The 25,835-nt window shown below is 41.1% G+C and overlaps 1 protein-coding gene across 8 annotated transcripts in view; it reads left to right on the top strand.

Annotated features, from left to right (window-relative positions):
* Positions 1-25,835, top strand: part of LOC143890034 (Pentatricopeptide repeat (PPR) superfamily protein) — a 98,525-nt gene that overhangs the window by 61,439 nt on the left and 11,251 nt on the right. For 5 of the 8 annotated variants that reach the window (XM_077394548.1, XM_077394544.1, XM_077394546.1 and 2 more), the window contains exons 3-11: positions 4,850-5,081; positions 5,230-5,332; positions 5,734-5,798; positions 5,905-6,027; positions 6,133-6,231; positions 7,824-7,977; positions 8,081-8,131; positions 8,269-8,378; positions 8,923-9,075. In XM_077394548.1, coding sequence (XP_077250663.1) covers positions 4,850-5,081; positions 5,230-5,332; positions 5,734-5,798; positions 5,905-6,027; positions 6,133-6,231; positions 7,824-7,977; positions 8,081-8,131; positions 8,269-8,378; positions 8,923-9,075 — 1,090 coding nt within the window. The remainder of the gene's footprint in view (positions 1-4,849; positions 5,082-5,229; positions 5,333-5,733; positions 5,799-5,904; positions 6,028-6,132; positions 6,232-7,823; positions 7,978-8,080; positions 8,132-8,268; positions 8,379-8,922; positions 9,076-25,835) is intronic. The other 3 variants (XM_077394550.1, XM_077394551.1, XM_077394545.1) reach the window with 2 other exon arrangements.

Genomic DNA, 25,835 nt, shown 5'->3' with positions numbered 1-25,835 from the left:
TATTGTTTTCATTGTAATTTTATGTTTTTCCTCTTTTTATTTTTCGTGGACCATCTCGGTTCTCTTATTCAATATACTGCCATTTTTAAAAAAAAATGTTAGCATCTTGACATTTTCTTACCTCTCACTTCTGATATCAATGTCCTTCGTCGCCAGCGAAAACAAATTCGGGTTGTGCACTATCTTGAGAGCCTGGGTCCTGAGTTTACGCACCTTCGTCATCAGATTCTTGGCTACGGCACTATTCCATCATTACGAGAGGCCTATTCTTGTGCGCAGCAGTGCCTTGATGAGTCACCATCCAGCGGCCTCCCATCTGATAGCTTGGCTCTCGTGGCTTCTGATGGTATTGGTGGTTCCAGGTCACCCAGAGAAGGTGGCTCTTTTCCCCGAGCTCGTGGTCGTTGCCGTGGAGGTGGTTGTGTTGGTGGTGGACGTGGCCGTCCTTACTGTACGAATTGCCATCGTGATGGCCACCAGATCGAGACATGCTATACGCTTCATCCTGAGCTTCGCCCATCTCCGATCAGCTCATCTCACTGCTCCTGGCCCATCTGACAGCGTGACTTCTACGCCTGGTTCTACTTCTGTTGATGGGTCATTTACCTTTACGAGGGCAGATTATGAGGAGCTGCAGCGTTTTCGACAGAGTGCTTTCCAGTTCATTGCCGGGTTTGCTCGGCCAGGTAGTTCACCCACGACCTTACTCTCTAGCTCCGGGTCCTGGATTATTGACTCGGGAGCCTCCAATCACATGACTGGTAACTCATCTCAGCTATCCTCTTTTTGCTCTTTTTCCTGTGGCTCTCAGACCATTACCCTTGCTGATGGGTCCACTTCCCCCATCATTGGTATTGGTACAATATGTCCCTCGCCTACTATTTCATTATCATCTGTACTATGTGTTCTTAAATCTCCATTTAGTTTACTTTCTGTCTGTCAATTAACGAAAAATCTTCAGTGTTCCATATCATTTTATCCCTCTTATTCTTTCTTTCAAGATCTTTCGTTTGGGAAGACGATTGGATTGGGTCGTGAGGTGGATGGACTTTATCGCCTTGACTGCAGCCGTTCTCCTACCGCTTTGCATAGCTCTGTTGACGCTTATCAGTGGCACTGCCGTCTTGGTCACCCTTCTCTTCAGCGCCTTCAGCAGACGTCCTTTGTTCCTTCTTTTGTCTCTTCGTTCTAGTGCGAGTCTTGTGAACTCGGGAAGCACCACCGGGTGTCCTTTTCTTCCCTAGTCATTAGTCGAGTTGACAGTCCTTTTCTTTTAGTTCATTCTAATATATGGGGGCCCTCTAGGGTCGCGTCAAATAATGGATTTAGGTATTTTGTAGTTTTTATTGATGAATATGCGCGTATGACATGGGTATATTTGTTGAAAGACCGCTCTCAGGTCTTCATTGCTTTTCAGAATTTCCATGTTGAAATACAGAATCAGTTTATTGCAATATTAAATGTCTTCGCACTGATAATGCTCGCGGATTTTTCTCTTCCACACATGGGTTTCAGGATTGTCTTTCATCTCATGGAATTCTTCACCAATCCTCTTGTGCCTACACGTCATAGCAGAAGGGTGTCGCTGAAAGGAAATTAAGGTATTTACTTGAAGTTACTCGAACCATCATGTTTCAAATGCGAGTCCCTAAGTATTTATGAGGGGAGGCCGCGTTAACATCCTGTTTTCTTATGAATCGCCTTCCCTCTTTTGTCCTTCGTGGCTCTTCTCCCTTTCAGGTTTTATACTCTCAGCAGAATCCGTTCCCTCTCACCGCTCGGGTATTTGGGCGTGTCTGCTTCGTCCGCCTTCTTGGTCCTGGTCGGAAAAACTCGATCCTCGGTCGGAACAGTGTGTCTTTCTAGATTACTCTAGAACTCAACAAGGCTACCGTTGTTATAGTCCTCGACTACGCCGATGGTTTGGCTCAGCTGATGTTACCTTTTTTGAATCTGAAGCATTCTTTAGCCCTTCATCTGCTCCTATTACAAGTCACTTGGAGAATGAGGTTCCATTATCTCTTTCTTGGATTCCTGACTTGGTTCAGGTACCCTCACAGCCTCCTACGATACCAGATCCGTCGCCATCTTTATCGATACCAGTGGCAACACACCAGTTACCAAACAATATCGGCGACGTCTGCAGAAAGATGGACCTCCACCTCCTTCACTCGAACCATCGCCTTCATCTGTCGAGGTCCCTGCCTTGCCTACTTAGGTATCTTCTTTACCCTCCTCTGTCATTGCTTCTGACTCTCCTATCGCATCTCGCACTTGATCTCATTCTACTGCATATCCAATATCTCATTTTGTTTCTTATGATCGTCTCTGACTTCTTCTTTCCAAGCCTTTGTTTCGTCCTTGTCTTTTGTTGTGTTACCACAGTCATTACAGGAGGCTTTTCAACATCCAGGCTGGCGCGCTACTATGGATCTAGAAATGGGTGCACTCCGATCAAACCAGACATTGGATCTTTTTCCTCTTCCTGATGGGGCTCGACCAGTAGGTTGTTGTTGGGTATTCTCAATCAAGTATCTACCTGATGGGACAGTTAAAAGGTTGAAGGCCCGTCTGGTTGCCAAGGGTTATACTCAAACCTTTGGGGTTGACTACCATGAGACATTCTCACCACTTGTGAAGATTCCTTTAGTTCGAGTGATACTCTCCATGGCAGTTAATAATGGTTGGGCCCTACATCAGTTAGACGTCAAGAATGCTTTTTTACATGGCGACCTCCAAGAGGAAGTTTATATGGAGCAGCCTCTAGGATATGCTGCTCAGGGGGAGATGTCCTCCTCTGTTTTTCGCCTTAAGAAACCACTGTATGGCTTGAAACAATCTCCACGAGCACGGTTTGGTAGATTCAGTGAGATTATCATACGCTTTGGACTTAGACAGTGTGCAATAGACCATTCAGTGTTCAATCATCAATCTTCTGCAGGGAGCATTTTTTTGATTGTGTATGTTGATGACATCATCATTACAGGTAGTAACCCAGGGGGAATTTAGAGATTGGGGAGTTTCTTACAAAAAGAGTTTGCTACAAAGGATTTGGGCCGACTCAGATACTTTGTTGGGATAGAGGTGGCATATTCCTCTCATGGGATATCTCTATCACAGAGAAAGTATGTGTTGGACTTACTGGAAGAAACTGGGAATCTTGGAGTAAAACCTATATCTGCGCCTATGGATCCTAATGTAAAGCTTATTCCAGAGGAAGGAGATCTGTTGAAAGACCCTGGCAGGTATAGAAGACTGGTTGGTAAGCTCATATATCTCACTGTTACTCGCCCAGATATCTCTTATGCAGTTGGAGTAGTTAGCCAGTTTATGAGTGTTCCTCGTACCTCTCACTGGGCAGTAGTAGTTCAGATTCTCTGCTATTTGAAAGGGGCACTAGGGAAAAGATTGCTATGCAAGAAAAATGGACATGTCAGGGTGGAAGGATATTGTGATGCAGATTGGGCAAGATCTCTAGCAGATAGGAGAACCACGGGTTACTGCACCTTTGTTGGTGGCAATCTAGTGTCGTGGAAAAGTAAGAAACAAGAGGTTGTTTCGAAGGCTAGCGCCGAGGCAGAATACCGAGCTATGTCCCATACGAGTGAGGAGCTTCTTTGGTTACGTTCCCTCATGACAGTGATTGGCTTTCCTTCTTCTTCTCCAGCTCAGCTTTACTGTGATTATAAAGCTGTGATTCACATAGTCACCAATCCCTTCTTCCATGAGAGAACCAAGCATATCGAGGTTGATTGCCATTTTATTTACCAGAGAATCCATAGGGGCGAGATCCATGTTTCCTTTACTCAATCTGTGGACCAGTTAGCAGATATTTTCACCAAACCCTTGCCTAAGTCGAAGTTAAATGATATTTGTAGCAAGCTGGGAATGTATAATATCTACATTCCAGCTTGAGGCGGAGTGTTGGATATATGTAATAAGCTTGAGGGCATAGTTGCCATTGTACTTATCTTTCTCTTTATATAAACACATTAGTTAGGGGGGTTTTTCCCTAACTCACTTTTCTCTTCTCCAAAATCTCTCTCATCAGTGTGCATGGAAGAAAACTTGTTAATGCATTTATAAGATTTAATCGGATTATTTCCATGGTGTTAAATTAACGGTCCTTAATTTGAGGAAAATTAAGCTCTAGCTTTTCCATTGCATGAAAGAATGATGACTCCTAATAGACAGCGCTCTGTTCATTCATTTGTTGTATGCATTGGATTTAATTTGATTTCTGAACTATGATATGGTTCTTATAACTGTCCTCAATATCAAATCTTATTTGAGGATTAAGCTGGGTTAATTTGGATTTGTCTTACCAGTTTTATTGTCTAATGACACACCTAAGATTACATCAATGGAATTTATACATTTGTTTGGGAGATTTTCACCCATGGACATTCAATTAATGGGATTATGGATATTGTTCGAGTCTTGTTCCATCAGCGGCTGGCCTCATAGTTTATAAAACAATAACACCCGTTCAGAAGCCTCCGTTTTTTTACTGCAGGATATTCCTACTACATTGTTGTCGACTCTTGTTGAATGATTAATTAGTAAAAGTGGATTCCATGAAATGCCTCAAAGTGTTAATACTTTAGTTATATACAATGAATTTTATGTCATTGATCTTATGTTGGAATTATTTAAGTGAAATGATTTTCTGATTTGTATTCTCATTACGAAACATTGCTGAATACCCTGTAAGCTGAAATTTTGAAAAGCAGTTTTTATTATTTTTAAAATTTTGTCTTGCATTTGCATTATGCATATCTTTCACTCGTCACTTAGATGTCACCATCATCCTTTCCTACAACTGAAAAACTAAACTTTGTTTTCTTAGATTTAGATGCAGGAACCCATTTTTAGGAACAGTACATTCTCAATGGTTGCCGACAGGACATGAGGTTTCTCTATCAAAAGTTTCGGTTGCTGCAGATTACCCAGATTCAGTACCTGAATCATCTAATTATATAAAATCCCGGGGCTATCATCCTCTCGAAGAACTGAAAGAGAATGAAAGAAATAGGGACAAGGTGCTCACAGATGCTGAAATAGCCAGGACGACTCTTGAGGTGATCTGTATGTAGAAATAGAAACATTGATATACCATGTGTATTGAGGAATCAATCATTAATATTTTATCTATATTCGACAACAACCATTCACAAAAAAAATCTATTTTTGACAACAAATATGGTCACTTTCTGTTTTTTGTCTTAGGCAAACAGCAGTGCAATGCTGGTCTTTCCGGGGATGGTACACTGTGAACCACATCAACATATTTCATGGACTGAATTTCAATATGTTATTGATGATTATGGAGGTGTGCATTTATTTCATTTGTAACATGCATAGTTCGGCTTTCTAGTCAAGGATTGAAATTTCGGTTTCAGTGTCAGTTTCGGCCACAACTGAAACTCAATTTTTTCTCTTTCTTCCGAAATTTGGTAAAAAAACGAATTTAGGAATTTTCGGCCGAAATTTCGAACAATGGAGTTTTTGTAAAAGAAATTAATTTGGTTGAAATTTCTGAAATTTGGGCGGACACCGAATTTATGTACTTTTGGTGTCGGTCCACACTGAAACTGACACATTTCGGCTGAAATTTCGGATTTTGGCCGAAATTTAAAACCATTTTTGTAGTATCATAACATTATCATTTTTTGTAGCATTCAAAAAAAAAGAGAGTCGCATAGACCTGATGTTTTTTACTTGATTCCTCAGATGTATTTTTTGAAATTTTTGATGATGAAAACATTTTGCAAGACCCTGGAGCAAGCAGCCCTGTGGTGAGAAATGCCCATGCTTATGTTTCATGAGAATAATCTGTTTTAAATTGCAATGGTTTAACATTAAAGAAAATGTTATATTTGCTGTTTGTTACATTTCTTTCAGAATGTTTTGATTGGGATGGACCTTGCAGTTTATGGAGGCAACAAAAGGACAAGTGGTAACTATATTGAGCATTCAGACAGTAGTAGTGTTAATGATTTTTCTTTTGACAGTGATAATAAAGAGGTACGCTACCGCTTATTTCTTGGAGTTCTTTTTTCCTTGAACAATTGTCATCCTACTAATCCTACGCTAAGCGGGTCATATGCATTCTTTTTCCAATTATAACAGACTGGGGATACCGAAGTGGCCAGTACCCTGATCAGTTGGGGGATGCCTGATACCTTGCGAAGGGTTCATCCCGTGTTCTTTGCAAAGCGCTTGTCGAAGGTGATTACTTATAGACATGGTTGTTACTCTCCATTTATGATTTAACCGATACTTAGAATTTATTGTTGACACGTGTGTCGTGCCGTGTCCGACACGACACGCATTTCCACGTGTGTCGACACTCCTTTGGACATTTTTAAATGTACTGCTAAAAGTGTTAGTACTGTGTCACACTCACGACACACGTGTGCACATGTCGACTCTCCTTTGGACATTTTTAAATGTACTGCTAGAAGTGTTAGTACCGTGCCAAGTGTGACATTCTATTTTATTATAGAATATTGTGTTTACCTCTTTTATCACTAACTCTTCTTTTAGCTCTTCTTTAACTAGTATTTACTGTTATATCCCTTCCCATAAACCTGAAACCCTAAACAAATTAACAAACTCTTATTGCAATACTATATTCATTTTATCATATTGATGAATGGATTTTTATTTGATTATCTCATGTTTGTTTTAGATTATAGTTGATTAATTCCAAGATTTTTATCTCATGTTTGTTTTAGATTATAGTTGATTAATTCTAAGATTTGTTAGTTTGTTAAATGAATAGCATATTTATATTCTTACAAATTATGATAGTAACAGTAATTATATGTGTGTGTGTGCGTGTCACCATTTCTAGTTTTTTAGATGTTGTCTAGTCAGACAACTCGTATTCGCGTCGAAACTCGACAAACGAATATGTATCCACAAATTATGATTATATATACTTTTTTATTTTAGCTGTGTCTCCATTTCTAAATTTTGGGGGTTTGCCGTGTCCGTTACTCCGTGTCCGTGTCGACACGCTACACTCGTGTCCGTGTGCACAAATCATAGCTCTCCATACATTTAAATCAGAGAAAGTATGGGCTTGTCCTTACTCCATTGTTATGTTTGTTCATATGGCAAATGTCTGTTCATATGGCAAATGTCTGTGATCAGTGACTGCAAGAATCGTTTAGCCTGTATGATGTATAGAAAATATCATGCTTTTTCTTGATGAACTCATCCAACCTTCAATGTATCTAGGTTAATTTTTGGAATGGGAACCAAAATTAACATAGATCATACAGTTCTTTGCGGCAAGCATTATCAGGTCTTATTCTCTCCTCTCCTCTTATAAAATGTGATTCATATTATTTATATTTTTTATCTGGGTTTTGTTCCAAACCAGTTGTATTCAGTTGGTTCAAGGCTTCAAGCCCACAATGTGTTTGAATGGTACTCCATCGTGTGACCTTGAGGTTAGGGGTTTTATCATGGCTGACTTGATCTAAAAGAAAGTTACATTAGGGAAAATAAAGTCGTTATTTAAAGATTGTATATTAAATACCAATAAGATCTCTATTTAAAGATGGTGTATTGAATACCTACCAGAAAGAAATTGTACTTCTATATGCCTAATCTTTGAGGGCCTAAAGATGAAAATCTTTGAAATACTAACGTTGAAAAATAGTGTTGGACGCTCTAGTCACATTATAAATCTTTAGTGACAAAATATAAAACTTCTCACAATTCTACATACAGACAACCTGAACAATGGATTTTTAATGATTTGTTCTTTCTGATTGCATTAAATATTGAGGGCACCTTTTCTTTTGTAGGCAGTTGATGCCAAGTATTACAGAAAGATGGAGCATCCATCAAATGGGCTTTCGATTGTGGGGTGTCTTAGACCTGCTTTCATCGATGAAGAATCTTACTTACGAAAACTCTTTCACGGCGAAGATGGTGATGGATATGTCTCAGATTGGAGAGGTACTTTATGTCACATGTCACTCGGTGTGAACTAAAAGAATAATAAACAGTGTAGTTCTACTAATATTAAGTCAAAGTCTTATGTTGTATTTATAACTTGCAGATGATTCAGAAAAAGAAGAGGAACAAATGGCTGCAACTTACAATTTAATTGGTGATTTGAATAGATCTACAGTATTAAGTCTTCCTTTTTCATGGATAATTTACAAATTGCTACCGTTAAGCTAGATGGTATATTAAAATTAATGACATGATCCTGTATATTTAGCTCTTAATTTTTATTTTTTGAAGATGGGGAAATTTTGAGCTTTAGTTCCAAAGATTACGGGGGCAACATAAGCTCAACACTATACAAGTTGGAGATTATGAGGGTTGAGTTGTTCTCTGTATATGGTGATCAGGCAAGTACCTTGCATTCGCTGTTGTTAGATATTGAAATGCAAATTTTGGCCCGTTTTGTTTTTTCTTTCTGTTCTCTTTATCCATTACTGATAGATATATCTTAACAGGCTGTGGTTATGTCATAGGCATGCATACCTAAATCTAAGGATATATTAATTTTTTTTTTCTTTTTTTCGGGTTTATATCGGGACGAAAGGTAAAATTAAAATTATTTAAAAATTACATAAAGGTATTAAATTTAAGAAAAAATATGAAATAAAATATTGTAAAGTTATCCCGATATTTTATGATAAAAATGAACATATCGCTATATTTTTAAAATCTCGGGATTAGTTCTGGATTTTGTCGTTTTATCAAAATGTCGCGATAAAAACATGATATTTTGAAAATATCGGAGATATTTGTGACAGAGTCTGTGCACACTGCTCTTACTACCATCGATTTAACTATCACGACTGCTTTACCAGAAAATTTTTTTTTTGCTAGTTTCATCTCAACTTTAGGCATTGAGTGTATCATCGCTCATTTTCTAAACTTCTGCAGCCCATGATAAGTTTGCAAGCTTTTCAAGATGCCGAGCCTGATATTCTTGTACATTCCGCTTCAACAATCATAAAACACTTTACTGAATATGGGATGAAGTCTAATATTGCTCTTAAAGCTCTCTGTAGAAAGAAGAAGGGTCTTAATGTTGAGGTAAGGCCTGGAGTTTTACTAATTTTAAAGTGCCATTTGATTTTCTTGTTGTTCTATGTTTGAGATTTCATCTATTTTAATCTGGTTGCACATTTCCTTTAAGTCTGAAATTTAAGCCGATATTGAATCATCTTCTCGTAAAGAGCATCACACGAAGCTTACAACCATTGCATATTTTCTTAATATCATAATTACTCAATTTAATCTCCCTTTACCTCTTCTTTTAATATTGTTTTGATATTGTCTCAACTCAACTCAACTAAGCCTTTATCCCAAACTAGTTGGGGTCAGCAAATGAATCCTTTAGAAAATTTTCATGTAGAAGGTGAAAGAATCTACCCTGCTCAAATTGACTAAGTCTAATCCTAACACTAGTTGGGTTTGTCTACATGGATCATTTTCTTCCATTCTCTCCTATCCAAGGTCATGTTCTCTGTTATGTTCCTAGCCATCAAGTCTTTCCTCACTGTTTCTACGCAAGTTGTTTTCAGTCTGCCCCTACCACTTTTTACTCCATCAACTTGGCATGAGTCACTTCTTCTCACTGGAGCATCCAATGTCCTTCGTTGGATATGCCCAAACGATCTTAAGCGATGTTCTCTCATCTTCTCCTCAACTGGTTCCACCCCCACCTTTTTACCGATGTCTTCATTTTTAATTATTTCTAACCTTGTGTTGCCGCACATCCATCTAAGCATTCACATCTCCGCTGCACTCATCCTGTGCACATGCTGCTTCTTGGTGGCCCAACATTCTGAGCCGTATAGCATGGTTGGCCTCACAACTGTCTTATAAAACCTTTTTTTTTGTTTTGAAAAGCGACATAAATTTTCATTGATACTATGAGAGATACATTGGGGACCAGAAGTCCAGCTAGTATTACAAAGCATCAATAAAGCATGGTTAGAAGTGTTTCTAAATCATGAAGAGATGAAAAACTAAAAGGTCTAGATAATGTCAGACTGCTTCTGACCCGCTTCAACTTCCCTTTCTTCACTATAGTCACTGCCATGATTCTAACAACATCCTGAGCATCCATTCATAAAAGATCTATGGCTCCCGCTTAGACAGCCACTTAATGGCTTTCTGGCAAAAAACCCCAGTAGGCGAAAGATCAAGGTCTCTCAAGCCTATAGAGAACTCTACAATTCATCCCATCTGGAGGCCACAAAGGTCCATCTTCTAAATCAGTGAAACAGTAGAACATAGAAACATAATTCCATCACAGCCCATCAGGAAAAAACACACCACCAGGCTAAAGCACCTCTGCGAGCGAAATACCGACGTCTCTCAAGCCTACTAAGGATTAAAACGTTCGGTATCACTTGGGGAACTTTAAAACATCTTTCAAGCATGTGATGAGGAATCTTACCAAGAACATCAAACCTTCTAAATTCGACTTCATCTATCCCCCTAACCACATAAAGAAATGCTAAAATCTATCAGATTGAACTTCACTAAAGACAGCAATCCCCTTTAAAAAACCCTCTCTAATCCCCTGAAACTCCTTCACCTTATAAGGCCATAAATCTGAACCTTCCAGATCCAAAAACCATCAAAAACTTAGAAAAGAATCTACGAAGGATTTCACACCAAAAAATCGAAAAGCCATAAAGTAGAAAAAAGAAAACACAAAAGACCAAACCCAAAAGATATCTACAAGTAAAAGGGAGGGGGAAATTTTCTAAGAACTGGGGTCAGGAGACCCATCCTTTACCTGACCCTGACTTTTGACGTCCTTCTTTTCCTTGTCCTTTTCCTTTGCTAGTTGGTTTTCCAACCTTGTCCCAAAAACGTCCCCTAAAGCCAGGAAGTCAGCCGCCTCATCCCATGAACTGACCTCCTCCTTAGTTCAACAGGTCGCAAAATTCTGAGAAGAAACTACGTCGACCCTCTCTCTCGCCCTTTGTTGGGCTTCCCATCGCAGCCTCCTTTCCTCTCTCTCTTCTGCTAGGGCTTTCTGAAAAAACGGTAGCTTGTATTTTGGGACACAGCGTTCCAGTTAAAAGAAAGAATTCTCCTATATTATTTATGGTGTCTGCCTTGAACTGCTTCCAGTTCTTCTTTAGGATTTCCATCTCTAACTCCCTAGGAGTTGGGGGCCCTTCATAAGGTCTTCTCTCTTTAACGTTGGGTGATTTTTTACTCTCTTCTGCTGGTTCGTCCCACTCTATCTTCCTTTTCTCTTTCTGTCATCTTCATTGCCTTTTCCTGATGAGATTGGGTTTTCCATTGGACTTAAAGCTACTAAAAGAAATTTTGTTTTCTTCTTCTTTCTTGATTTTTGGCGACCCAGGAGCTTCCTTTTAAAGAGTGAAAGACCTCCTTTAGTGGCCCGAAGCGACGGAGGCTTGTGGCAATGATTATATTTTTGGGATTGAATGCCACCTCTCAATACATAAAATTCTCTATTACGACAGCTACAGCAAAGAGACACGTTTCCTTCGATATTGACTCGTACCCTCCTTGGCCCTTTTAATTTTATTTATTATCTTTTTAGGGCTTACGTTGGATTTCCTTGAGCCCATCAAAGGTCCTGATTTCATTTTCTTTTCTTTCCCCTGTACGATTCTGATAGCCTTCGATTGCAAAACATTTATTCCAGGTATTAGTACGCTCTGAAAGTCCATTTGTTTAGATTTACTTGATTTTCTTTTTTGGCTCGAGATACTAGACCCTAATTTCTGCGGTTCGATCCTTGACATCCTACTTGGTTCAAATTTAAAAGATTGCACCAACGATTCTTTTTCCTTCCTTCCTCCATTTTCTGGAAAAGCTTTTCCTTTACTCCCACGGAATGATTTTTCCTGTGGCAATTGCCTGCGGGAATTGAGCTTATCCTCCTCCACTTTAGAAAAACTAGAAATGTCTTCCTTGATAACTGGGCACTGGTTATCATTAGTTGTTATTCCTTCTTCTACCTCCTCAGTACTTATTAAAAAGCTTCTTGAGTCTATCTTAAGGCGGATGAAAGGAATCTGATATTTCCATTCCGATGATAATACTTTTGCAGAGGCATAATTCATGCAATGATCATGGTTACCCGTCAATTGAACTTCGATTACCTGCCCAAATTGCTTCCCTAGAGCCTCAATTGTTGAGGGGTCCAAGCATGTAGCGGGATATCATAGAATCTAATCCATCTGGCTTTCGTAGTCGAGGTGAGCATTGGGTTCCAGGATTTCAACGAGGAGAAGAAATCACATAGGGCACTGCTTCCTCTATCAAGAATCCAATTTGCTTGGAGTTCCAACTTAAAGCTGAAGAGGACTAGAAATGGACCAATGTGGAAAGGTTTTAATAGTTGGGGCATATTCCAAAGTCTTTTGGCACTCAGCCATACCTCTTCCAGGTTCCAATTGCTATTAGTCAATGATCCCACCAAGCATCTTAGAGCCGAGGTTCGATCTTCAATCTGCTTCATCGGGATTCTGATTTCTGGTGGACCTTTGTAGAATTCGATCGAATGGGTAAAATCACACGGATCTCCAAAGGGACCCCTTCCTCGAGCTACTTCCTTCTGCCTTCTCAGACACCTCCGACAAAGGCTGCGATTTCCAAAGTTTCTATACTCGCAGCCAGGGCATTTCCAATCCGACTGGTGAGAGGTACCCGACCTAGGGCGCCACTCCCCCTGTAATCCAAAACTTCTTCTAAGACCTTCTACACAGTTTCGAACAAATGGCTCCCTCGCAACCTTGTTCTCCGAGGCTAGGTGATGATCGGGGAGTATTGGACCAAATTCTGATGGCTACCATGCTTTTGTGCAACCAAACTGTGGATCCCGGATAGCGGAGGGAGCGCGCCACCCTTATTTGGGGGGCTCGACTCTCCCTATCTCCCCACACTTGGGGTGTGTGCTTCGTTAATTGTTCTCTTGTTTCCTTTTGGTTGGGGGTGTGTTTGTGTCTGCGTTTCTTGTGAACTTGGGATAAAGATCCGAATTTCACGGGAAATGAGAGGTTCTCAGAGTCGCCACCTAGGTTAGGGCCTAGGACTCATGAACTGTGTTTCTAGTGAATTTGGGATAAGAATCCGAATTTCACGAGAGGGACGACGATAATCAAAGTTGTTGTGTAGTTTGGGGCCTAGGCCCCTAATTAACTCTGTTTTCAGCATGGCCTTATTATAAATCTGGGTAAGGGATATGGTTACATGAGGGGAAGGTGTTAGGAACCCCTCATGCCCGGGAAAACCCGGTCTCTTGACTGGAATTGGTGGATGTGGGAAAACTTTAACAAAATTGATTTTAGACTCTTTTTATGGTTAAAGCTTATTCCTGAGTTGGATTTTAAACAGAAGGAAAGAGAATAAGGTATGGAAAGTAGGTTCTTTGAATTTCTTTAATTCAGGTATCCATAGACAACAATACCCAAAAGATTGAGATAGGCCATGCAAAACTTCGCTCTAGGCACCTAGAAGCAGGGTCAATCTCAATATGATTGATTGTTGAATACAAAGAACAGAAATTAAGTAAACTTTCTTTGATTAGACTTTTAGACAGTAAAGGAATCTCTTTAATCTAGTTGTTCATAGACAACAATACTCAAAAGATTGAGATAGACCATTCAACACCTCGCTCGAAGCATTTAGAAGCATGGTGAATCTCTAATCTGATTGATTGTTAAGTACAAAGGACCATAATTGAGAAAACATCATTTGATTAAGACTTATAGACACTAAAGGAATCTCTTTAATCTAGTTGTTCACAGACAACAATGTTGAGAAAAACCCCTCTTCTTACGCGATCTGCGATTTCAATGGCAAAGCAAAACGAAACAACACAACACAAGCAAACGCACAAAAGACGAAGATTTATGTGGTTCTGCAAAGCCTACTCCACGGCAGAGGCAATGAGAAAAATCCACTATTAGATCAAGAGATTACAAGAGAAGATCAGTGTCTCTCTCACCAAACCTACTAGAAACCCTAGCACACCCTTTCCCCCTTTCTTTTGAGCTCTCAACCTTCTTTTTAAGACTAGCATGCAAAATAAGCCCTAAAAGCCCTTTATATAAAGTGGTCCATAAGTTAGTCTTATCGGGCCGAAAAACACATAAAACGGGCCAGGCCAAGCGCCGGAGCTACGCCTCTAGACCCCAGGCAATGGTGGGCAAAGCCAACACATTGCTGAATAAACGGGCCTTATCCAGGTCACACAATATTTCGGACCCCAATCGGGCTTGAATGCAAGACATCCAACTCAACAAATCTCCACCTTAGCTTGAATTCTCTCCAATCACCTCTTGCAACAGCCCCCTCTGGGCACTCACAAGCTGTTAACACCAACCCTAAGCAATGCTTGAACTTGGCCACAGGAATAGGCTTGGTCATCATGTCTGCTGGATTCTTTGCGGTACCAATCTTCTTCACAGCAATATCTTCCTTAGACACAATTCTTCGAACAAAGTGGTACTTGACATCTATATGCTTCGTCGTCTCGTGATACATCTGATCTCTAGATAGATGGAAAGCACTTTGGTCGTCACAATACACAACTGTAGACTCCAATGGCAATCCCAGGTCACCAAGTAGCCCTCTCATCCAAATGGCTTCCTTCACTGCCTAAGTCAGTGCAATGTACTCAGCCTCTGCGGTAGACAACACAACTGTAGACTGCAATATTGCCTTCCAACTAACAACACTACCACAAAGAGTAAACACATACCTCGTCAAAGACCTCTGATCAAGATCACCAGCATAATCTGAATCCGAATATCCACAAACATTTCTCCCAATACTACTACTCAAACACCAAACCAATATCTGAAGTTCCACATAAGTACGGAAGTCCACTTCACTGCCTATGCTCTTTTCCCGGGTTCCCCATGAACCTGCTAACAACACTAACTGCATGCGAAATGTCCAAGCGAGTGCAAACCATAGCATACGTGATACTACCAACTGCACTTGCATATGAAACACGTGACATGTGCTCCACCTCCTCCGCGGTCTGCGGTGACAAAGCCAATGAAGTCTAAAATGGGCAGCAAGTGGCGTACTCACAGGCTTACACTTTTGCATAGCAAAACGCTCTAGGACTTTTTCTATGTATTTCTTCTATGACAAATACCACTTGCCTGCTTTCCTTTCTCTCAAGATTTCCATCCCCAAAATCTTCTTTGTTGCACCCAAGTCTTTCATCTCAAACTCATCACTAAGTTTGTCTTTCAACTTGTTGATTTCTGATATTCTCTAGCAGCAATGAGCATGTCATCAACTTACAACAATGAGTATATAAATGTCTCATTTGAGAGCCTCCTCAAATATACACAACTGTCATGCTCACCGTTACTAAGCATGAAAGTGTCAAATTGCTTGTATCACTATGTAGGCGACTGCTTCAGGCCATACAAGGATTTCTTCAAGCTGCAAACATGGTCCTCCTTTCTCTAGATAACAAACCCCTTTGGTTGATGCATGTAAATCTGCTCCTCAAGCTCACCATGCAGGAAGGCTATCTTGACATCAAGTTACTCTAACTCCAAGTCAAACAGAGCAACCATAGCAAGCAACACACGGATAGAGCTACGTTTCACAACAGGTGAGAACACTTCATTGAAGTCTATACTTCTTTCTGACGATAGCCCTTTGCCACTAAACGAGCTTGAAACTTCTCATCATCAATCCCTGGGTTTCTTTCCTTTTTCTTGAAGACCCACTTGCAACCAACAACCCTTTTACCTTTTGGTAATTTCACAAGCTTCCAAGTCTGGTTTTTATGATGAGATTCAATCTCCTCACTCATAGCAATACTCCATTGAGCTGAATGGCTCCCTGTGACAGCCTCATGGTAAGTAACAGGTTCTTGAACTTCTATAGTCTCTGCCATAGTCAATGCAAAGGACACTAACTCTGCATAGCCAAATTTCTGAGGCAGCCTAATCCGCCTCCTCGCCCTCCCAGTAGCAATGCTATATTATTGCTCATCTGCAACATCCTTACTGCACCCTCATCCTCTGTAGGATCCTCCATCTCATCATGAATAGGTGGGATTGAGGTTTCTTTTAGTACTAACCGTGAAGGTTCAACCTCAAACTCCATTTGCTCCATCTGCTTCCTGACTTCCTTCCTGATCTCTTCTTGCACTAGCAACCTCCTTTCTTGCCTTCAACATAGCAGACTCATCAAATTTAACATATCTACTATGCATGAACTTAGACGAATCAATACACCATAATCTGTATCCCCTTACCCCAGATCTATAACCAAGAAATAAATATTTCTTTGCCCTAAGTTCAAGCTTACCATCATTAACATGAGCATATGCAGGACAACCAAATATTTTTAAATCTGAATAATATGCAGGAGTACCGGACCATACATCTTGTGGAGTTTTGCAGTCAATCGCAGTGGAAGGAGATCTATTCACCAAGTAGCAGGCTGTGCCCAAAAGTCTTTAGACATCTCAGCATAAGACAACATGCAACAAGCCCTTTCCAAGAGAATTCTATTCTTCCGTTCTGCAACCCCATTTTGCTGACGTGTTTTTACAACTGTGTGGTGCCTCCTATGCCCTCATTCTGGCAAAACTCACAACACTCCAGGCCATTATCAGTTCTGAACCTCTTTATCTTCTTGCCTGTTTTCAATCAAAGCTTTCCACTGTTTGAAAATGACAAATACATCATTCTTGTGCTTCATAAAATATACCCAGACCTTCCTAGAATAGTTATAAATAAACCTGAGAAGATATCGATAACCACCCTTTGACTGCACAGGAGAATGACTCCAAAGATCTGAATGAATGTAATCCACTGTACCGTTGGTTCTATGAATAGCTTTACTGAACTTCACCCTACGCTCTTTTTCCAAACACACAGTGCTCATAAAAGTCTAGCTTCCCAGCATTCTGCCCACGTAGCAACTCCTGTTTGCTCAAAACTGTCATATCCCTCTCACTCATATGGCCTAAACGCTTGTGCCACAACTGAGTAGTATCTCTGTCTGTATCCCCTCCTGATGTTACTGAAGCTGCACCTGTAACTATGCTTCCGTGAAGATGATAGAGACCATGTAGCAGCTTTCCCTTCATCAAAATCACATCAAAATCAAGACACCATTAAAAACTTTCAAAACCACCTTTAGCTAAGAACTTGTACCCATTGGAGTTTAAGGTACCCAAGAGATAAGGTTCTTCTTCAAGTCAGGAGCATGCCTAACATCAGTCAAATTCCTCTCCACACCATCATGCATCTTAATTCGAATTGTTCCAATCCCCACAATTTTAGAAGAAATGTTGTTCCCCATGAACACATTACCACCATCCACTGATCGGTAAGTAGAATACCAATCCCTCCTTGGACATATGTGGAAGGAGCAAGCCAAGTCAAGAAGCCATTCATTCCCCGAAGGGCCAACTGTGACTGAAAGAACATTTTCACCATCATCAGAACTCTCCTCTGCAACAACTGCATCTACAGCACCAGAAGAGCTATTCTCCTTCTTCCTTCTTTTTCCCTTTAACTTTTCTCTCTGGACAATCCTTTCTAAAGTGCCCCTCCGTATGACACTGGAAACACTTCAATTTTCTACCCTTAGATTTCAATCTAGACTTGTCTCTTTTACTAGAACCCTTTTTCTCACTTCTACCTCTCACAACCAGCCCCTCACCTTAGCTCTCCTCTCCATTACTAACTCTCCTCTCCATTACTAGACACATTTCTCTGCAAATCCTTAGAGTTCAAGGCTGCCTTAATATCGTCCATGGAGATCGTATCATTTCCATACAACAAGGTATCAACAAGATGCTCATACGAGGGAGGTAAAGAACCTAGTAGAATAAGAGCTTGATCCTCATTTTCAATTTTAACATCTATATTTTTCAGGTCTATGATGATTTTATTTAACTCATCAAGGGGTTCGACCATAGGCGTACCTTCCCTCATACGCAATGTGTAGAGTTTCTGCTTCAGATATAGCCGATTGGTGAGAGACTTACGCTTATAGAGTTTCTCCAATTTTTTCCACAATCCAACAGCCTCAGTCTCTTCTACAGCTTCTCTCAAGACCTCATTTGATAAGCACAGATGGACATACCCAAAAGCCTGCTCCATCAAATCATATTTCTCCTCATCAGATAATTTCTCCGACAACGCCCCTTTACCCTTTAGTGCCTTTAACAGCCCTTGTGTTACAATAAGGCACGAATCTTCATCCTCCAGATACGAAAGCTGCCCTTTCCATCAAACTTCTTGACGTCAAGCTTCGCACTACCCGCCACGGCAGAAACCCAAATTGCAAACTAGAGGTTAATCGATACAGCTAAGGCAAAGAACGAAACACCCAAGGCTCTCATACCAGTTTGTTGAGAAAAACCCCCTCTTCTTACACAATCTGCTATTTCAATGACAAAGTAAAATGAAACAACACAACACAAGCAAACGCACTAAAGACACAGATTTACGTGGTTCGGTAAAGCCTACTCCACCACAGAGGCAGTGAGAAAAATCCACTCTAAGATCAAGAGATTATAAGAGAAGATCAATGTCTCTCTCACCAAACCCACTACAAACCCTAGCACACCCTTTTCCCCTTTTTTTGAGCTCTCAACCCTCTTTTTAAGACTAGCATGCAAAATAAGCCCGAAAAGCCCCTTTATATAAAGTGGGCCATAAGTTAGTCTTATCTGGCCAAAAAACACATAAAACGGGCCTTATCCGGGTCACACGATATATTGTACCCCAATCGGATTTAAATTCAAGACATCCAACTTAGCAAACAATACTCAAAAGATTGAGATAGACCATACAACACTTCGCTCTAGGCACCAAGAAGCATGGTCAACCTTTAATCAGATTGATTGTTGAATACAAAGAACCAAAATTAAGGAAAAAACCTTTGATTAGACTTTATAGACAATAAAGGAATATCTTTAATCTAGTTATTCATAAACAACAATACTCAAAAGATTGAGATAGACCATACAACACTTTGCTCTAGGCACCTAGAAGCATGGTCAATCTCTAATCTGATTGATTGTTGAATACAAAGAACATGGTTTTAAATTTCGATTTCGGCTAAAATTTCGGACTTATCCGAAACTGAAATTTCAGCCGAAATTTCGGTCGAAATTTGGTACACGCGCTCGAAACACCATTTTTTTTGGGTCAAAATTTCGATCGAAATTACTGAAATTTCGGCCAAAATTTTGGTGATTTCGATCGAAACTTTGTAAAAGAATAAAAAATTAATACTTTTTAACAAATTTCGCCGAAATTTAAATTTCGACCGAAATTTTGTACGTTTCGGATATTTCGGATTTCAGTCGTTTAGGTGTCGGTGTTGACCGAAATCTGACCTGGTCCGAAATTTCGGATTTCGGTCGAAATTTCAAACCATGGCTCCAAATCCTCAGAAATTCGACAGAACTCCGACGTCCGATGGTATATCATAGGAGATTTCAGCAGACCTTCGACGTCCGGTGATATTTCAGAAGAGAATTCGGCAGAAACTGGTTAGGATTAGTTTCTAGAAATCTCCCAAAGCTTCTCTAACTTTCTCTCTCTTTCGTTTTCTAAAACCAAAGGGGAAAGGGGTGTGAATACCAAAGAGGGAGGGGTGCTAAAGGCTAAAGGGATGTGGTTATCAAAGGTGGGTTCTAATATGCTAAAGGCGTGTGGTTATCAAAAGGAGGGGCAAAACCTAGAGCAAAAGTGGAAAATGGGCGAAGAGCCGAAGAGAGAGGGGAAAGGGATGAGAAATGAGGTTGGGGGGGGGAGGGGGGGGGGGGGGGTTCACCTTTTATATACTTTGTATGGAAAGTCGCAGGGGAGGTGGGTCCCACCACCGAAAAGTGGTTTCAGGGCTCCGGTTTGGGTTTCGGGGCACCCAGAATGAATTTTGGGTTTTCAGGAGTGGTTTTCTGGCTATGGAAATGCTTGTTGGCGAAAAAAATGTGTCGATGTTCCAAACTGATCTGCAAGTTTCGGAAAATGGTCCTCAGTAGTGAAAAAGTAACTTTTGGTAGTTAGTTTATGGTTTTTTGGTGACCGAAACACGGTCCATTGCTGTGGGTTGCTGGTAAGTGAATTCTGGTTTCTAATGAAATATCTTTGGTAGCCAAATGTGATCTTAGTTCCTGAGTAGTATTTCTTGGTAACCGAGGGTGGTTTCTAGTTTCCCGAAAGTGATTTCCGAGACCTAAAGTGGTTTCCGGGTCCTAGAAATGGGTTTCGGATCCCTGGAAGTTGGTCCCAGGTTCCCCCGGTTTTTGGTTTTAGTTGTGGGTTGCTTGACAAGTGGTTTCTAGCTTTAGGAAGGTTGTTTCTGGTAGCCAAAGTGGTTTTCGGTTCCTAGAAATGGCTTATGTTAGAGCTTTTGCTTAGTTTTGGTGATTGGATCTTTAGGATGTCGTGTTTGCTGTAAAAAGCATGTGCTGAGCTATCGGGCTATCCTTGGGCCCTTTCCTTGACCAATTCAGGGCTCTTTTGGAAGGTTTTGGTGAACTTGGATGGTTCTGAATGTAGGCTTGGTTGTTAGGTTGTCTTGGTGGTTTGTAATTTTGTGTCGTCGAAAACCTAGGGAAATACTGAGAGAGATATCGAGAGAAGGACAAGAGAAGCTTCGGGACTCATCATAGGATCCATCATCGCAACAACCTATCATTAGTCTTGTCTTGACAAAATGGGGTGTCTACTGATGCCCCTCTTTGGTAGAGAGTGCTTTAGCATGTGAATACCAAAGCGAGAGACACAACATCATTTTATCAATAAGAACTAATGGTAAGGGTGCAAGCCTTCATCGGGTCCTTAGGCGCAATGGCCTTCACCGAGAGGTCTTACTGTCTGGTTCTTGAGCGGAAAAATCTCTCACTGACGGTTTTTAAGTTTTTGAAAACGTACGACTGTTAAGCGAGTCTTGGGCGGACGTCGCGTTAACAGCTGGGAGGGACCAATGGGGGCCAGGCTGTTGCCTGAAGTTGGTTCGAGCCATGGTAGTGCTGCTTATGTGAGCACTTGATCCACAGACTAATTGCTTGAGGAGGGACAAAATGAGGGGTTGCGAAATCTGCTTTTAAGGGATTGATTTGGTAATCTGATCTAAGATCTGAATGAAGGGATCCGTTCATTGGGATTTGATCTAAGAGCTTGAATGGGAGGGGGTCCGTTCGTTGGGATTCGATCCAGATTTTTGAAGTGGAGGGGATCCATTCGTTGGGATCCGATCCAGAAGCTTGAATGAAGGGGATCCGTTCGTTCGAATATGATCCAAATTTTGAATTGGAAGGATCCGTTCGTTGGGATCTGATATGGAATTAAGTTTGAATGGGTGGGGGTCCGTTCGTTAGGATATGATCCAGAATATGAAAGGAAGGGATCTGTTCGTTGGGATTCAATCTGGAATCAAGCTTGAATGGGAGTGTATCCATTCGTTGGTATCCGATCCAGATTTTTTGAAGTGAAGTGGATCCGTCCATTGGGATCCGATCCATAAACTTGAATGGAGGGGATCCATTCATTGGGATCCGATCTAGAATTTGAATTTGAGGGGATTCGGTCGTTGGGATTCGATCCAAAATTTGAATGGAGTTGCAAAAAGGAGGGCGTTGTGTCCTAATGGGCTTAGGGTTATGCCGAGAGACCGAGTTGAATGATTTACTGGGAGATTGGTCTCGGTGACCGATGTATTGAAATGTTTGATTTGATTGAGTTTTGGCTGGGATTGGCTAATTGGTTCAGATTTTGTGATGGCTTGGCCTAGTTTGGCCGAGGTTTGAATTGATTGCGAAAGATTGGCCGGGACGGACCGAAGTAGAGAGAAATTGATTCGAGTGGTTCGTCCAAGGTTGGCCAATGTGCCAGAGGGTAATTGATTGGGGCCAAGAGGTCGTTTGAGAATTTCCAAGGAGATCGAGGGACCATGGCAATGTGTCCATAGAGACCTTACGGTGAGATGTAACAGGAAGGAGGTCCTTACAACGTCCTCTAGGCGGCGATGGAATTCCTCAGGAGCGATATGGGGGGGGGGGGGGGGGGGGGGGGGGGGCGCTTGGAAGTAGGAAAGAGTGCTTCAGCTTGGGAAGATAGAAACTGCCACAGAGGCGGAAATGAAGTGCCTCAGCGGCAAAAGATGAAAGGATTCGGATGATTGTCGTTTCCTTCCTTGCATGCTCTTGTTTGCTTTTATTTATGTTTGTTTGCGCATTTTCATTTCTAGTCACTGTTTCTAGTTGCTAGTCATGCAAATGCCCCTAGTGTATTTGCTTCCATAGACAGGAGAAAAGCACGATATTGAGGGATAAGGAACGAGCTTGGAAGGGGGGGGTGGCGCTCGGAAGTAGGAAAGAGTGCTTCAGCTTGGGATGACAGAAACTGCCACTGAGGTGGAAATGAAGTGCCTCAACGGCGAAAGATGAAAGGATTCGGATGATTGTCGTTTCCTTCCTTGCATGCTCTTGTTTGCTTTTATTTATGTTTGTTTGCGCATTTGCATTTCTAGTCACTGTTTCTAGTTGCTAGACATGCAAATGCCCTAGTGTATTTGCTTCCATAGACAGGAGAAAAGCACGATATTGAAGGATAAGGAATGAGCCTAGAAGGGGATGTTAGGTCCTATGTTTTAGACCACCTCTTAGGCTTGCTGATTCTGATTGCTGCAGATATAGAGTCACGGTGACATCTTGCAATCTTTGCTTTGACCTTCAGGAGTGTCGCTATGCTCTTCTGTTGCGTGATCACCAGGTTGGGTTGAGTTCTGGTTTGGGTTGAGTTTTCTCAACCTGAGTCAAGTTCGGGTCGGGTTCGGGTTGAGGGTTTGGGCAACCCGACCTGAGTGAAACCTTACATTTTTTATGATTTTTTTTGTAAGCTTAAAAACTCATGTTGGGTCGGGTTGAACTCGGGTCGGGTCATGTTCGCATTGGAAAAAAGGGTTCATCCGGTCTGGTCGGGTTGAACCTCGTCGGGTTGGAGAAAAGGGTTCCTTGGGTCGGGTCGGGTTTGCCTCAGCTCGACCCGAGTTGCACCCCTATTGTTGGTGGTTATCTTGTTGTCTTATTCCTCTTCGTTGGTCTTGTTGTTGCCGGTTGTTCCACATGGAGTTCCTTTTTGGTAGTCTTTTGTTGGTTGGTTGGTTGATTAGTTCTTCGTGTTATTGGTTGTTTCCTTCCTCTTGCTATTTAGTGGTGTGTTGTTGGTTTTATTCCTTTTTTATGTTGTTCACCCTTCTATGTTGGTGATCTATTGGTTGTTGGTTGGTTGTTGGTTTGTTGGGTTTGTTGGTTGGCAGTTGGTTTTTCGGTTGGTTAGTTGTTGATTGGTTGTCCGCACAGCGGAAGCTTGGTGGGCTAGTTTTATCTCACCCCGTTGGCTTGGTTGGTTGTTGATCGTTGTGGAGATGGACTGATTTTATATCGCCCTTTTGATCTGTTGATCGTTGTTGTTGGTGGACTCTCTTTGCGAGTTGTGTTGTTAAATGCTTCTACATAGTGAGTGTAGTTGCTTGGCGTGGTTTTATGCTTTTGTTGTTGTTGTTGTAGTGGTTTGTTTTGCAATCCACCTTGTTGGTGCTTCTACACATATGTGTAGTTTCCTTGGCATAATTTTACGCCTTTGTTGGTGATGGTGTGGCTATATGCCCGGTCGTTAGTGTTGCTTTTGTCCTTGTTGTTGTTGTTGGTGGCTATATGTCCGGTCGTTTGCGTTGCATTTGGCCTTGCCATTGTTGGTGGCTATATGACTGGTCGTGACCGTTGCTTTCGACCTTGTCGTTGTTGGTGGCTATATGCCTGGTCGTTGGTGCTGCTTTCGGACTTATTGTTGTCAAGGCGACGTGTTGTTTGGCCGTCGTTGGTTGGTTGTCGTGCGCCCCCTTTGTTGAGCGCTAGTTGTTGATCGTTGTTGTGATGGGCTGATTTTCTATCGCCCTGTTTGTTGGTTAGTTGTTGGCTCTTCTCACCTTTTTGGTGGTTGGAGTTCTTGTATTGGCGATGTGATGTTCCGCTGATGTCTACTCGTGGTGCTTCGCCGTTGTTCGTTGTGCACGCCTTTGGTGTGCGTATTTTGTTCGTGCTTCGTTGTTATTTCCCTATAGAGGCGCATCCATTCGATCGTTATTGGTATGCAGATTTGATAGCCGTGCTCTGATTCAGGGGGAGGCTCTGTAGTGATCGCTTTGACCGTAGTGTTGATTCATGGGGAGCTCGTTGTTTTGGTGGCTGTTTATCTCGCTGTTGTACTCTTGTGGCCATTGCTATTTTTTGTTATGCTTTTTATCAAGGAAGCAGGATTCTTCCCCGGGAGCCTTCGATTCCCGCTTCAATTCCCGTTTCGATTCCAGCTTTCGATTCCCGCTCTGGCAAGGATTCTTCCCTGGGAGCCTTCGATTCCCGCTATCGATTCCCGCTCTGGCAACCTTGCTTTTTATTATGTATTCACCACACCAGCTTGAGGGGGGGTGTTGTACCAAGCTGGCTGTGTGTATGGGATGATTATCTTTTCTTTTGTATGGCTTTTATAGTTGCTTGTATAGGTATTTTAGTTTTCTTTGTACCAAGCTAGAGTTCCATAGTATATACACTCCATCTTGAGGGGGAGTGTTGAAGAGTGTGTTAGAGGGTAGTTTAGGCATTACATATATGTTGAAGACTTGAGGGTATTGTAGTCTTTGTACTATGTTGCCCTATTTTGGGCCTATATATACATCATTTACATGGGAGGTCTCCTGAGTGGAGAACTCTGCATCCCTCCCTTCTTCTTTTCTTTCCTCTCTCTTACCCTATCTCCATTTGTAACAAGTGTTAGTGTCTCCAATCATTTTTATTAACGGAAATAGATATATTAAAAAAAGGGGCACATAGAGCATGGGCTGATGAGGTCTTGCAAGATGCAACTCCAAATTGACAATAAACTTGAAGGCGCAAATCAGAACAGGGGATAATCGGATTTGGATAACATTCAATTCAATTTTAAAGGACTTGAGTTTTTTTGTGATCTATGGACAATTCCGAGTGTTGAAAAAGATACAGGGTGTTCGACCCTGCAGCCCCTAAAAATCTTGAAGCGAACACACCCATACACATGCTTACATATAAAATTACTGATTGCTAATCATATTTCGTGACAAAATAAATATGGTATTCATTTAACAAACTAATAAATCTTATGATTAAGCAATTGTAAGTCTCAAAGAAATATGAGATAATTAACAGTGCATTCTTCAATCTAATCTAGTTATATTTAGTCTTCACTACGCATCGAGAAAGAGAGGCCAATAGGGTACAATGAATATAAAATTGGAAGAAGTTTAGTGTTTTAGGTTTAGGGAGGAGGGATAACAACAAATAATTGTTAAAAAAGAGTTAATGATAAAATAAGAGTCAATGATAGAAGAGATGGTAAACACTATATTCAATAATAAATAGTATTTTATTTGATATCCTTCTCTTACCCTTATATCTGCTCTTACCCTTATATCTGGTATGTCATTTGCGCTCCTGGGAATATGATGAAAGAGGGTGCAATTCTTTACCTTTTTTTGTAACCTTTTTTGTTTTTGTTTTCGGTGTTAATGTCTCTAATCATTTTTTTAATATTGGAAATAGATATATTTTAAGAGAGGGGGCACATAGAGTGTGGGCTGATGAGGTGCTGCTAAATTCAACAACTGACCATCCAAATTGACCAAAGATGGACTCAGGATTCCCTCTAGCAAGCTCATCTGGAACATGTGTTACATGTGTAATCCACAGTATTCTTACACTTACTTCCATCATGGATGGGCATAGCCCAAAACCACACCAGTCGGGTGATCCTAACCAT

This window comes from Tasmannia lanceolata, unplaced genomic scaffold, assembly GCF_043159265.1.
Source record: "Tasmannia lanceolata isolate RefF3 unplaced genomic scaffold, GAP_Taslan_0.1 ptg000013l, whole genome shotgun sequence".
NCBI classification, from domain to species: Eukaryota; Viridiplantae; Streptophyta; class Magnoliopsida; order Canellales; family Winteraceae; genus Tasmannia; species Tasmannia lanceolata.
The sequence above is the reverse complement of the archived record's forward strand: the minus strand, read 5'-3'. Positions and strand labels throughout refer to the sequence as shown.